At 30.4% G+C, this 14,432-nt stretch overlaps 1 protein-coding gene across 1 annotated transcript; it reads left to right on the forward strand.

Moving 5' to 3' along the window:
- Positions 1 to 755: 755 nt before the first annotated feature.
- Positions 756 to 12,829, forward strand: LOTGIDRAFT_184187 (hypothetical protein). The gene is made up of 25 exons (XM_009067004.1): positions 756 to 890; positions 1,790 to 1,972; positions 2,224 to 2,433; positions 2,834 to 2,952; positions 3,062 to 3,140; positions 3,267 to 3,434; positions 3,679 to 3,780; positions 4,789 to 4,886; positions 5,119 to 5,248; positions 5,414 to 5,604; positions 5,921 to 6,014; positions 6,634 to 6,735; positions 6,862 to 6,947; positions 7,101 to 7,169; positions 8,938 to 9,010; positions 9,344 to 9,501; positions 9,834 to 9,945; positions 10,148 to 10,282; positions 10,438 to 10,488; positions 10,616 to 10,681; positions 10,959 to 11,051; positions 11,520 to 11,614; positions 11,806 to 11,934; positions 12,213 to 12,306; positions 12,494 to 12,829. Exons 2-25 carry the CDS (start codon positions 1,802 to 1,804, stop codon positions 12,641 to 12,643), a joined length of 2,775 nt encoding a protein of 924 aa, XP_009065252.1. The 5' UTR covers positions 756 to 890; positions 1,790 to 1,801; the 3' UTR covers positions 12,644 to 12,829.
- Positions 12,830 to 14,432: the final 1,603 nt, after the last annotated feature.

A 14,432-nucleotide genomic window follows, 5' to 3' on the forward strand; every position in this document is an offset into this window, starting at 1 on the left:
ACACCGCCGTTATCAATGTAGAAAGTCGGTAGGCTTACACTTGACGCCTAGCTGAAGTTTATCATTCACACATTTTACAGGTACATTTTCAATGTATTTGAATTGTGGGTCTTGGTTTCTCAGTGATAAAGAAGCTTGCGTTCAATCCCGGTATATATCGGGATTTTTCGGCGATGCAGGTCGGAGAGGTTAACTTGAAAAAGATCCTTAATTTCAGACGGACCAGTGCGGCAGTACACTAGCACATGAAAATCGAAAACAATAGGGTAATGCCTCTGTTCTGGTTATAATTCAACCATTTCACATTTGCATGGAGTGTGGGTCATAGCTAATAGAGACTGATTTCAGCTTCAATTGAGAATTTATTCGAATTTCCCTCCACTCAAGCAGTCATCGTAATTTAATGATATTGAGACGAAAATTCGGAGGTGTTGAAAAAACTCCACAAAACAGAAAACAAGGTCTAGTTTTGTTTTGACAATACACATAAGGGCTACTAAACTATATGAATTCGACTTTTACATCCTTCTAATTTTTAAAAAGGTCAAAAATAAAAAAAAAACGATGGAAATTTTTAAAAATAACGAAAACTGAGATAAGATTCTTTTTGTAAACTGCATTTATGCACTTAGTAGTTGCATTCGGATCAACACTGCACAACCCGAGTGATGTTCTATTAACTACGCAATATTGTTTGACCTGGTTAATAGCGTCTTTGTTGACGGAAATGATAGTGAGCATGCGCAAGAATATACATCCGTTGATCGAGCACGTGTGCGCTTTTCTAAATCATAATTTGCAAAAAATACAAAATATTTGGCGGTTTTCTTTGGAAAGTTTGATGCCTATGAACAGTATTTGATGTCACGCCTTCATATGACTTTTGTTTGGTAAGCTTACATCTGATTTGAACAAAATAAATCGATTCCAAATGTCACCTTCTTTGTCAGGAATTGGCGCTCTATTTTTTTTACATTGTCTGATAACCCAATTTTGCTTCTTAAACCAGATTGAACCCCCATTAATTCTCCGTAGTGTAGCAATTTATTTTCAGTATGATTTCTTGAGTAAATGAAGCATTTGTTTTTAACTTCTCTCTGTGCAATGTGATTCACGTTTTCTCTTGTTAATCTACATAATAGATGGGTTAGAAATAAGCCACCAAACTGTATCATTCAATTTAATGGACAATCCCTTTTGATTAGTTCTGGTTCATAATTAGTCACTATTCCATCAAGTGACTCATGGACTGATTGATTTTTAAGAGTTATGATAAATTATATTGATAAGAATTTGAGAAATAAGAACAATTAATCTGATGCATTTTTGATCAATAGGCCCTATTTTGGTGGGCATTTCTGCGCACTGTCCAACAAAATTCAATGTTTACACAATCAAATGGTAGGCTACTGAAACTTTAGATTGCATCCAGCTTGATGAATGTACAGCCAATGCAAGTATGATTGTTTGGAAATGAGATCTTAAAGTAATATTTGGGTCATTTATTTGGAATTTTTCATTAAGTTTATATCATGTAAAATCATTGAGTCATTTGTATAACTGGTACATGCTTTAGGTACGGGGCAGCTTTGTTTCAATTACTGTTACTGATTTGAGGACATTAATGTTTCAAAAGTATCTATGATACACTAGTCAATTAAACTTTATATACTGGTACTAGGAACAAATAATGTGTAATCCTGTGCATGATTTTGTTCCTTTCTTACCAGTTATCATTTTTCATTATTAAAAAGCAACAGAATATGACAAAATTTTCTTTCTTTTTCAGAATCAACAGACTATGGGTATAACAAAACAATATTTAAGGTTTGAACCTGGTGATGTATTTGGGTTGGTAGGAAGTTTAAAATCTAATATAGTTTATTTAGAAATAAGTAGAAGTCATGGTAAATTTTGTGCTGTTGGAGCTTGTGAAAATGTTATTGTCTGGGATCTGAAGACCAAAGAAAAGGTACTATTTGACTTTTTTATTCTATCATCTTTTATCCTTGATAAATACTGGTAATAGTTTTCTTTTTTGTATAGATGTAAATGATTATATTGTTTGACTATTTGAATGTCATACTGGAGCTGATAACCTGCTTCAGCTCTTGTGATATAAGTAGCTGAAATAACAATATATATACATACCTGGGAATATACATTATCTTAATTTGAAATATATATTTGTTTTGTTTTCTTATTAGAAAATTATCTTTTCAGCATTTGACCCTTCAAGGAGAGAAACATGAAGTAACAATTATAAGTCCATGTCCTGATAAAAAGCACCTAGCTGTAGGTTATAATGATGGAATGGTTAGAGTCTTTAGCTTGATCTCTAGAGAATGTATTTGTACATTTAGTGGACATAAATCAGCTGTATCAGCCTTGAATTATGATGCACAGGGACTGCAACTTGTTTCTGGCTCAAAGGTAAAAAATTTAAAGTGTTAATTATCCGAATGTGAGTTTGAGGACCTTGAAACCTATCATGTGATTACAGAAAGCCCACCAATAGAAGTATGGCTAATCAAAGTCAACATCAAAAGGTTTGGTCACGATACAATAAATATTTGAAGAAAAGATATTAGAGAACCACGCCACATATTCTCAAAACGCTCTTGGCGCTAGTATGTTTTAGAAAGAGTGTTAGAAGTTAACCATGTGAAATATGGGTGTTACCTTTTACAACTCTGTATGGTCATTTAGGAATCCATCATCACCTTGTGTTCTGTGAGCCATTTTTATAAACCTACAGGTAATATTATGTAGTGTTAAGCATTTTAAGGAGAATATTTTACCAATTTGGACAAATTCTATATTTCTATTGCAGGATACAAATGTTATAGTATGGGATATTGTTAATGAAGCTGGTCTGTACAGATTAAAAGGACATAAGGGGCAGATAACCCAAGCTGTGTTTTTGAGAAGGGAGAATGTGCTCGTTAGCAGGTAATAGCTTTTGTTTATTTTTTTATTGCAATGCTATATTTCAGTAATATGTTGGCCAGTAATTTTTTTATGGCTTTTCAATACATTATTTGTGCACATTTCCTTTCAGTTCCAAAGATACTTACATCAAGTTCTGGGATTTAGACACACAACATTGTTTCAAAACATTGGTCACCCATAGATCAGAGGTAAGCCAACTTCTCCAATAGGCCTTATACTAATCCATACTAAATATTTTATCTCATTTGAAATTAAAGATAATTAAATTAAATAGGTCTTTGAATACTGTTTATGATGTTTCATTTGTGTTACAGATTTATGATTTTGTATTTGTGAGTGATGAAAGTAGATTAATAACAGGATCAGCTGATAGTGAATTGAGAGTATGGACTATAAATTATCATGGTAAGAAACTAGAGGCAGATGAAGGTGATGATGGTAAGAAGATTGATCTAGATACTGATAATATAGAAGATGATATGGTGAGTAATGATTCTCTCTATAATATTTCTAGTTTTGATGCTTATAACTTGAATCTTTGACAGTCACAAAGTCTGAATAACCCAGTGAGTGACAATATGTTGTCATAGAGGTTGGGCCGTCACATAACTTGAGATAATGACTTCTAAATCGCCGTTGTCAAATTGTATGCAAAAACAAAGGTCCGAATTTCCATATTTTATAAAGACGAAAGTTTATGTATGATGTATATTTCTATTTTTCCAGAATATATTGTCCTGTACCAAACTTGGATCAGTTATTCGTCAGTCTAGAACACATGTGGTGTCTATGGTAACAGATAAACATGATAAAGTTTTAATATGTCATGTAAGTTTCAAAAGAGACCAATTTAAAACTCTTTTGGATAACTTGGCATTAGTTTCTCTTGATTTAGTAAAATGTCTTTTCCATCTGATCTATATCTTGCAATATGTAAAATATGGATTCCAAAAACATTCAACAGACCAGAGTTATTTTGTGTTATCCATGGGTAAATATGTAATATTAGTTAATTGATAATTACCTGCAACTCCACGAATGTGTTTGACCATCATAATGTAGATAAAATTCGGTCTTTACTTTATATATCAAAAGCTCTGGCGACTGTGCACTACAAATAATCCATACCAAATTACAACACCATAAAAGTCTTCTAAATGCTCACAAACTCTTAATGTATATATCTGAAAACCCCTCATGTTCATGCGGCCATACTTTCGAAAATTCTGAACGCTTTCTTCTCTATTGTCGTAATTTCACAAACCAACGAAAGAACACTATTAATCTTCCTATTCATTTACATTCTATAATAACACTTCACGGCGATCCTGCATTATCCTTAGATACGAATTTGTATATTTTTCAAACTGTTCAAAATTTTATATCATCGACAAAACGTTTTGATATGTAGTAGCTCACGATGTAAAGGTATGGCCTTAGTTTCACACTAGGTTTACATTCGGTTTGACAACGGAGGTTATATTTGACATTGTGAAAATGAATAACAATAGACATTCTCATCCCCTCATTATTTTCAACCTGTCAATACTGAATTTCTTGATTTAATCATCAACGAACTTATTCGGTCCCTCACATATACCCCTTTCTGTAAATAGTTCTGTTATATTTTGCTTTCCATGTAAATGTATATCAAATAACACTGCTTTCATTCTCTTCTTTTCACAAACAAATTCTGTGTACATCTACATCTTCAAGCTTGTCTCTGTATCGCACCATTAATTCACGTAATATGTATATTTGTTTGTATATTGTTTGTAATATAAACTGTTTAAACTATCAAAAGCACACCTGCATATCTCATTATGTATTCTTCAGGGTAATGATAAAAAATTAGAAGTTTTCTCCTTGCCTAATGAAGAGGAATTAAAAAAAAGATTAGCTAAGAAAAAAAAGAAAGCTAGATTAAAGAAAAGGTATGTCATATATATATTGATCCAATTGTATTAATAATATTATATGCATGTAGAATAACATCATTCAAGAATCTCATTGTGAACTTAATTTGATGTATGAGTTGCATTTTTTTTGGTGTAAATTCAACTAGATTGTGACTGAATATTGCTAAGAAATTTGGTGATTTTATCGTTTGAAAAGTTTGAATTTGAATATCTATAGTCTCTACCATAAATTGATATTTTGTTTCAGTGAAGATCCTTCAATAAATGAAGATGATGTTAGACTAGAAGCTAGTGATTATATTAAACAATTAACACAAGTATTTTTACCTGCTAAAATTAGATCTGTAGACTTCCTTATTGGTGATACAGAAATAAAGGTATAGATTTTAATATTTTTAGCTAAACTTGTAGTATGGTTAAAATGATGCAGAAAAGAGTGACAACATTATTGTTCTTTGCTCCTGATCAGAATACAAAATTCAGTTTTATGTAGCAATGTCGGTGGTTATGTATTAGATAAAATTTACCTTTTCTACTTGCAGTTATTATCATTATTGACTAATAATAGTATAGAAACAAGTTCACTGGATATTCAAGAAAAGAGTAGTCAGCGTGCAGACATCAATAGTCATGTTTTACCAGGTCATCGAACTGATGTACGGGCATTATGTTTTAGTTCTGATAACACTGCTATAGTAACTGTCAGTGCTGAATCAGCTAAACTATGGAACAGGTTAATATTTAAGCTTATTTAGCATGAAAACCTGGACTGTATATAGGAAAATATGATTGCAGTTTTATTGCAAGTGGTAGATGTTATTTTCTGTGATCAATTCTAATGATAAAATTCCTCTGGCTAAAATTTTTAAGCATGATTTATTGCTATTCACTCTTCATAGAATTATGGTTAGCTTTATATAGATCTTTCAAAATTCTGTTAGAATCAATCAAGTAGGATTGTAAAATTATTTTAGAAATTCAATCAAGTAGGATTGTAAAATTATTTTAGAAATTTATTCACCATTTATTATATCTTCTTATAATTTCAGATCATCTGTAAAATGTATACGTACCATGACTTGTGAATATTCTGTAGCTTGTGTATTTGCTCCTGGTGACAGGCATATTATTCTGGGTACTAAGGTAATTCTTATTTCTCTTCTAAATCTAGTTTTTGTGATATTTAAATAAATAATGGCTAGACTCAAGTAAAATAGTATTACACTTTGATCAGTGACATTGACATCTTCACTTTGATCTTGTCCTGCTACAAAATTATATTAAAGTACTTTTACACATCTTCAAAATATCCGAAATAATAACACTGTCTGGGATTCTGTTGATAAAATTCATTTTGATTGATTTGGATAAATCTAGCCAATCAGAAGAGATATTTAGGGTGTGAAAAAGTATTAGAACTAGGATTATCATTAATGTTGTATTTAGATCTTATTTTAAAACTTGTGTTGTTTTAAGACCTGTTTATTTAAATATTTTAAGACTAATTAGGTGTCACCCCTATTGGGAATAGAACATATAAATAACCTTGTTTAATAGCACTCCAATCAGTCATTAGGTTAGGTTGAAACAATCAACTTAACAAGAGTAGAACTTTCTGGGTATGTTTGTGCCACTGTCTTGAGCAACTCTTGATCAATTTACCAGAACTCTGAAGGTATAATAAATAGCCCTGTTTCTCTGACATCAGTATACAGACTCACAATCACCTTGAAATTATACTGAAGAAGATATTTTATTGTAGAGTGGCAAGTTACAGATATTTGATATAGCATCTGGTGATTTATTAGAAGATTTAGAAGCTCATAATGGAACAATTTATTCTATTTCACTCTCACCAGATAAGGTAAGGTTGAACATAGAGCTTTTGATATTAAGTGTTTAACTTTTGAAATATTGTATATAACATTTCAATATCTATCCTTAACGATATATATATAATTAAAACTAAGCTGAGTTGTTAATATTACAGAGAGGAATTCTTACTGGAAGTGCAGATAAAACTGTTAAATTCTGGAACTTTGAATTTGTACAACAAGAAAAGACGTCCAGTACAAGGTATTTTGAGCTGATTTCTTCATATCTTGTTAATTGATAATTGAAATACAACTTTTTTATGTTATCAAGCTCTAAAAATTCAATTTTAAATCAACTCAACTTTCACATACATAATAATGTTTGTTGTACAAAATTTTTAAATTTGTATTTCAGCAAACACCTAACATTACAACATTCTAGAACATTAAAGATGGATGAAGAAGTTATGTGTGCTAAATACAGGTAGATTAGTTTTTTACATATTTATTCAATTGTACCAATATTAATAGATTGGACATAGAACCAAATAAAGGTAGCTTTGTGTGTTAGTATTTTTCTGTGACAGTTTATTATAACTACTATCACAGTTTAATGCTAATTCACAAGGTTTTTCTGCTCAGCAGTTGAGGTTGTCAATGTTGTTTTCAATTCAAGGAATACTTGTTTTTGGTGACTATCAGTATTTGTCTGTGACTATATAATATAACAGTATATCACAGATTAATGTTGATGGTTAACAAATTCCTTCTGTAGCCTTGCTCTTTCAGTTATCACTCTTCAATTGTTAGTTTCATAGAAGATATTTATGCATCAGTAACAGTAAGATATATAGCTAAATTTGAAGTTTTGTGTATTAGTATTTTTCTGTGACTGTGTAATAAAACTACTATCACAGTTTAATGCTAATTCATTATCCTTCGGATTCCACTTTTAAATTGATTGGAAGATGACGTTTTACGTTGTTAAACATTAGAAAGTAACTGACTATTAATATTTTTCTGTGACTATATTATACAGTAATTTATATCACAGATTAATGTTGATGGTTGGTCAATTTTCTTATCAACTTTGACATCTTGAATTTTTGTTGTGTAGGTCCGGCATATAGTTGTGCAGATGGTACAGTAATCTGTGTGTTTCACAAGCTGTGCATATTACAGATTTAGTTTGTAAATCACAATCAAGTAGGCTGATATTGAGCTACTGGCAAATATTCCTGATATATTATTATTGTATGTATTCTTTTGATAATTGCCGTGGACTTAACAAAAATATTTTTTTATTTGTAATATCTGCAGCGTTCAAGTAAATCTGACAACAGACTATTAATATTTACCTGTGATGTTTTTATATTAAATTAATATCACAGACAAATGTTGATGGTTTGTTTTTCAATAAGACAACTGAAGACATCAGGTTTGGTATACACAGTTTATTTACACAATTGCAGTTTCATTTAAATGATGGCAAGTATTATTTATGCACCATTTTGGGGAATTCTTAATGAAGGACAGAAAGGAAGATTGAATTATGATTTGCTCAGGACTATTTTCTTTCTATGAGTATTTTTCTGTGAATGTGTATTTATTATAACTATCACAGTTTAATGCTGATGGTCAGGATATAGGTTTTCTCCTATTTTTCTCTAGATTATTTCATGATGAAGAGATTTACTGTTTCTTTAGCTATCAATATTTTTCTGTGACTATATGATATAAAGTATATCACAGTTTAATGTTGATGGTTAGATGACAATTCTGCAACACCTTTGCAATGACTTTCGCATTGTATTGAATTTCTTGTAGAAAGATTATTGAGTTTACATTGAATTGACATGAAGAAGACATGAAGAATTTTACTATGACTATCAAGATTTCTCTGTGAATATATTCAATATGATTTATATCACAGATGAATGTTGATGGTTACAAAATATAGAGCTGCTGGATCTATTTGTCAATCAATTTTGAGCTTTGTGCTATTGCTTTAGCTTCTGTCAGTTGAATAGTTAAAAATTCTCACTGTTAAAATAAAGCTCAATACAATGTTACAGGTTGCTATTGTCTAAGTGGAATGTATAATATAGAAAATAAGAATGAAGGCTTATCATATACATAATTATATACTGGAGATATTGATCACCCAAATTGCACAAATTTGATATACAAAATATCTTGACAATCCAGTTCTTTATAACAAATTTCAGACAATTTGATATTATTTCTTTCAGCCCTGATCAAAGATTATTTGCTGTTTCCTTACTAGATAATACTGTAAAGGTTTTCTTTGTTGATACATTAAAGGTAGGGTTTAGGGTATATTTTATGTTTTCTTATTCTTATTTTTGATGCCTTCTCACAAACTCAGAGCTGTAGCACATTCTTCAAACAATTAACATGAACTTATATATTTGATACCATGTCCATATACTAATGGGCTTCCCATAAGTAATGCAGTCCTTACCATCTTTTGACATTAAATCAAGTTAAAATTAGAGGAAATTCCTAGTACGTGAGATGCAAACAATATATAGTGACCATTTTGATATTGCTCGTAAGATAAGACAAATAACTCTTTATCTGTCCTCATCTCTGAAGATGAAAGTCTTAAGACTGCGAATACAATTTTATTTGCAGTTTTTCCTGTCATTATATGGACATAAATTACCAGTATTAAGTTTAGATATATCTACTGATGGTACATTGTTAATATCTGGTTCTGCTGATAGAAATATTAAAATCTGGGGTTTAGATTTTGGTGATTGTCATAAATCTATCTTTGCTCATGATGATAGGTAATCATCTTTAGTTTGTCTTTTAAACTTCTGAATTCTTAGTGGAGAAAATATTTATGTTGGTTATTTACCCCAACTAGAAAATTTATGTGAGTGTTGCCGAATTTGACTTCAGTTGTGAAAAACACGACACACTGCAACATAGTGTAGAACAGTTAGTGTCAATTTGCCTTGTAGCTGAAGTATGACATGCGTTATGTATCATGTCACTAATGTATTGTTCAAATCTATTTCATATTATCCTTCAAAAGAACACAAATTATAAGATAATATTGGTGCCAATTTAAAGATTAAAGAAAATGAATGATTGGTAACTTGTTTTATTTTTTCAGTATTATGTGTGTACAATTTGTACCAAATACACATCTGTTTTTCTCTGGTAGTAAAGATAAGAAACTAAAACAATGGGATGCTGATAGTTTTGAACATATTTTGACACTAGAGGTATTTTTTCCCTGTGTTTTTTTACGACTCAAATTACCATTTCCAAGATCATTAACTATGACCAAAATATCACAATCCATTTAAATGCCTTATTGATCTTAAGACAGCTGTAGGGCATTCAGATGAGGTGCTTGAACTTTGAATCTTTATGGCATTGCATGGTAATGTGGCACAAGTGAAATTTGTTCATCTTTATCCTTAGGGTCACCATGCAGAGATATGGACATTAGCTGTCAGTACCCGAGGTAATTTTGTAGCCACTGCCTCTCATGATAAATCATTGAGATTATGGGAAAGAACACAAGAGCCTCTGATTCTAGAAGAAGAAAGAGAAATGGTTAGTGAAATATATTTTGAATTTGAGGATTGATTTCTTTATCGACTTATAGATTATTTCGTTGCCTAGTGATGTTTAATAGTTGCCAAATATGTTCCCAAATATTTCTATCTTGGAATTCTATTATAATTTATAAACCACTTATTACTTTTCAGGAAAGAGAAAAAGAAATTGATCAACAAGTTGGTCAGTCTGGAGAACCAGTGGTATGTCATTTCTATGTATATATAATCATACTTAAAATAACTTTTGTAAATTTGCGTATATTTTATGTACTACAGTTAGTTTTCAAAACGTTTTGTGCAATGATTTCTTCATTCTTTCTTTAATTAGGTTGCTGGAGAAACTACCAATGAAGTTGGTTTAGCTGGTAAAAAATCTATAGAAACTGTTAAAGCTGTAAGTTCATTTTACTCCGAAAGTCTTTGGATAACATTATTTTTGGCTTTAAAAAGCCAAATGAAGGAACTTGTTCAATAAAGCTGTTTAATAACAGTATCTCCTGTGTAAGTACAACCTCTGTTTTTTTTCTATCAAGCAGATGTGGAACCTCGTTATCTTGACTAGCAAGATAATTTTTTATTGTGCACGAACTTGACTTTAGTTTTAAATAATACAATTTCATTTATTGGATAATATGACATTTCTTTAATGCTGTATTTTCTGTGTAATACAGGCAGAAAGATTAATGGAAGCTATTGAAGTCTATAAAGATGAAAGTGGTAAATTAGAATTACACGAAGAAGATTGTAAAAGAACTGGCAAACAGGTAAAATATATATTTCCAATTCTCAATTGTCATCATGGAAATGTGGATGTATATTGCCGTCCCCCCTGTCCGTTGGTCCGTCAACATTTCTTGTGAATACAATAGAGACTACAGTTTTCCACTGATTTTTATGAAATTTGGTGTGATCATTTATATTGATGAGATAATTTGATGTATTTGGGTTATTGATATTGATTTTAAAAATTTATATATAAATAACTGGCATATATATAATTGATTTCAAACTAACAAAAATTTCTTTAATATGAGAAAATTCATATTCACTAAAGACATTTCTGACAGCTGCCAGTGGGCGTATGTTACCTTGCCTGGCAAGCTATCTTTGTGTACTGAGTAGTTATGTTATTATTCTTCACATCATGTTACCAAGTAAAATATACTACAAAAAGTGGTCAAAATTTTGAAAATATTTCATTGAAAAATGAAGGATGTATATTTATATTGTAGCTACCCAAGCCACCAAAACATCCATTATTGATAGCTTTCAACAGTGAAAGTCCTAATCATTATATGCTAGATAGTTTGAAGAAAATTAAATCCAGGTATTTATTTCAATCAGATAATCTCAACTATACATCACGGTCGCTATATTGGTTATCCACTATTTGCATGTTGAACATACGGGCAACTGATTTATGGATTAGTTTATATTTTGGACACACAAATAGCTAGACTTATAAATTTTATGTGAGTTAGTAGTTATTTTTAATTTTTATATTCTGTTTTATTTTAGTGAACTAGAAGAATCATTATTAGTTATGCCATTCTCTTATGTAACAGATTTACTCAAAATATTAGACAAATTCCTTACTTTTGGTTGGGAAACAGAATTAGTTTGTAGATGTTTATTTTTTCTTCTAAGGTGAGATCTCTTAAACCTCATGCTTGTTTCATGATCAAATTGTTGAATAGTTTGCATTTTGTAAAAAAATATTCATGTGTCAAAGCGTCAAATCCATTTCTCATGAAAGATCACTATTATGTGGAGCAAATGAAAATTGAACACGTCAAAACTTTAACAAGTTTAAAATGGAACTAACTACTATGTACAGGATTATAATGAACATTTTTAGAATTATTTATTTCTTCTCTGGCATTTTGAATTCTGTCTACATAGTGTATTTACTATATTACTTTCAGAGTACATCAAGGTGAAATAATAAGTAATCAGATATTATTACCTATAGTTGATAGATTACGTACCGTAACATCTAATAGAGTTAACCAGTTGAGGGTAAGAAATACTGACATTTGGTTAAATGGATGTCACGTTTTTTTTTGGTTTTTTTTTTTTTTACAAATTTTGAACAATATATGTGGACTGCTATGTGGGTGATGTTAATATAGAGAAGTCAGTTTTGCAATTAGTTTGTTTTCATTTGCTAAGTAAGGTATTTAAATTTAGAAATTTATCATTTCAGGACCAGATAGGTTTTAATATGGCTGGTTTACAGTTTTTAAAAAGAAAATTAGAAGATAGAGATGAAGTGAAATTCTTTGCTGATGCTACTACCACAAGGAAAAAGAAAAAGAAAAAAGCTGACAAAGTTATTCTAGCTTTAAAAACTTGATTTATGAAATAAAGTTTGATAATTAAACTGTTTTTTACAAAGAATTGATTGGGATTCAAATTAGGATTAATGCCAGCTTCAATAATATTTCAGAAAATGTTTGCACTTGAAGATACAGTGGTGGGTGGAAATGAATGAAATAACATTTGCACTAATTTTTATTTCTATATATAATAAGTGTAGAAATGAATTGAAATGTAAACAGGCATTGCACATGGGATGTCAATTACTTTTTTCTGTATCACTTTCAAAATATACTAGCTCAATGAGAGACTAGCTGAATAATGCCCCAAAAATTACACACTTCCTAGTTTTTTCATTACAGCTACTTTAATTTCAATATAAATTTCTTAGGAACCTATTGCAAATTCCTATACAGCACAATTTCTCATTTTAAACACGATAAGGCATGGTATCCTGAATAATTACCACAACTTTATTTCATTCTGTATAATAAGAGAAATATAATGAATTATACATATACATTATTGACCACAATAATTTATACTGATTTTGCATCAGATCAAAAGCTTCAGTGGACACGTAATTATAAAGCACCAAGACTGAAAAAGACGAATAGAATAATAATCACTATAGCACAAAATATAGAAAAAATTACATATGGCACATAAAAAGGCTTGGACCATGAGAATATCAGTAATTCAAAAAAATATTAATAATTGACAGACTCAAACAAATTGAAACAATCCAACAAAATTGCTCAAATAACAAACTTCTGTCATTCAGTAAAGGTTATTTCTAGTTTTTCTGTGTATCGGGGACCATTCAAGACTTATTTGCAATTCCAATTTTTCAAAAGATTGAAATAACTCTTTATTATAATCGTTATATCCGTTAATTATATTCTAAGAGCGTTTGGATAGTCAAAACACATACATCTGACAGATAGTGAAATGGTGCAAGTTGATGCCATTGGTGTCATTGTTTAAAATTTCAAAAAACCTCTTTTCGATCCCTTAAACAGACATTCACGTCAGCAGTTAATCATGCGCCATCTTAGATATTTAATTAAATTTCAAATGTAACTTTGAAATGGTACGCCTACATAAATGGGGGACGTGTATTTCTGTAATTGCTTGTAAATATACTGGAAGGCACAATACTTGATGGATTTTGACAAAACTTGATATGAGTATTAGTAATCACCCAAAGATAAACCCTATTGAAAATCAGAAAAATCGAATAATATTTAATATGAGTTATTGCCCTTGAATTGCTCATAAACACTCTTGAAGACACAATTATTGATGAAACTTGGTGTGTTTGTAATCAAGGATGAACCCTATTAAAAATCGCAAAAATTGAAAAAATATTTAGTATGATTATTGCCCTTGTTTTCAAAACACGTTAAATTTTCTGCCTTTTAATAACTTTCCGAACGCACAATTATTGACAGATTTTGACAACTTGATGTGAGTGTTTGTAATCATCCTTTTGATGAACCCTGTTGAAAATCAGAAAATCGAATAATATTTAGTGTTCGTTTTAAAAATACGTTCAATTTTTTGCTTGTAAACACTATAAAAAGACACAATTCTTGACGAAACTTGATGTGGATGAACCCTATTGAAAATCAGATAAAACAAAATATATAATGGTTTATTGCCCTTGTGTTTGGAATTCTAAACTTGTAAACACTCTAGAATGCACAATTCTCGTAAACTCAAATATTTTTATTTAAAATCAAGGCTATCTTTAATAAATTTTAGGGATTTGAGCACTGTAATGCAAACTACTGACTAATATATGGATAAGCTGATAAAGCAAA

The sequence above is a fragment of the Lottia gigantea genome, assembly GCF_000327385.1.
Source record: "Lottia gigantea unplaced genomic scaffold LOTGIsca_8, whole genome shotgun sequence".
In the NCBI taxonomy this organism is placed as follows: domain Eukaryota; kingdom Metazoa; phylum Mollusca; class Gastropoda; family Lottiidae; genus Lottia; species Lottia gigantea.

Excerpts from the sequence above, each read along its gene's own strand:
- LOTGIDRAFT_184187 (XM_009067004.1), top strand. The coding sequence starts at position 1,802 with ATGGGTATAACAAAACAATATTTAAGGTTTGAACCTGGTGATGTATTT. Across the intron at positions 7,170-8,937 it reads GTTATGTGTGCTAAATACAG|CCCTGATCAAAGATTATTTG; the intron begins GTAGATTAGTTT and ends TATTTCTTTCAG. Across the intron at positions 9,502-9,833 it reads ATCTTTGCTCATGATGATAG|TATTATGTGTGTACAATTTG; the intron begins GTAATCATCTTT and ends TTATTTTTTCAG.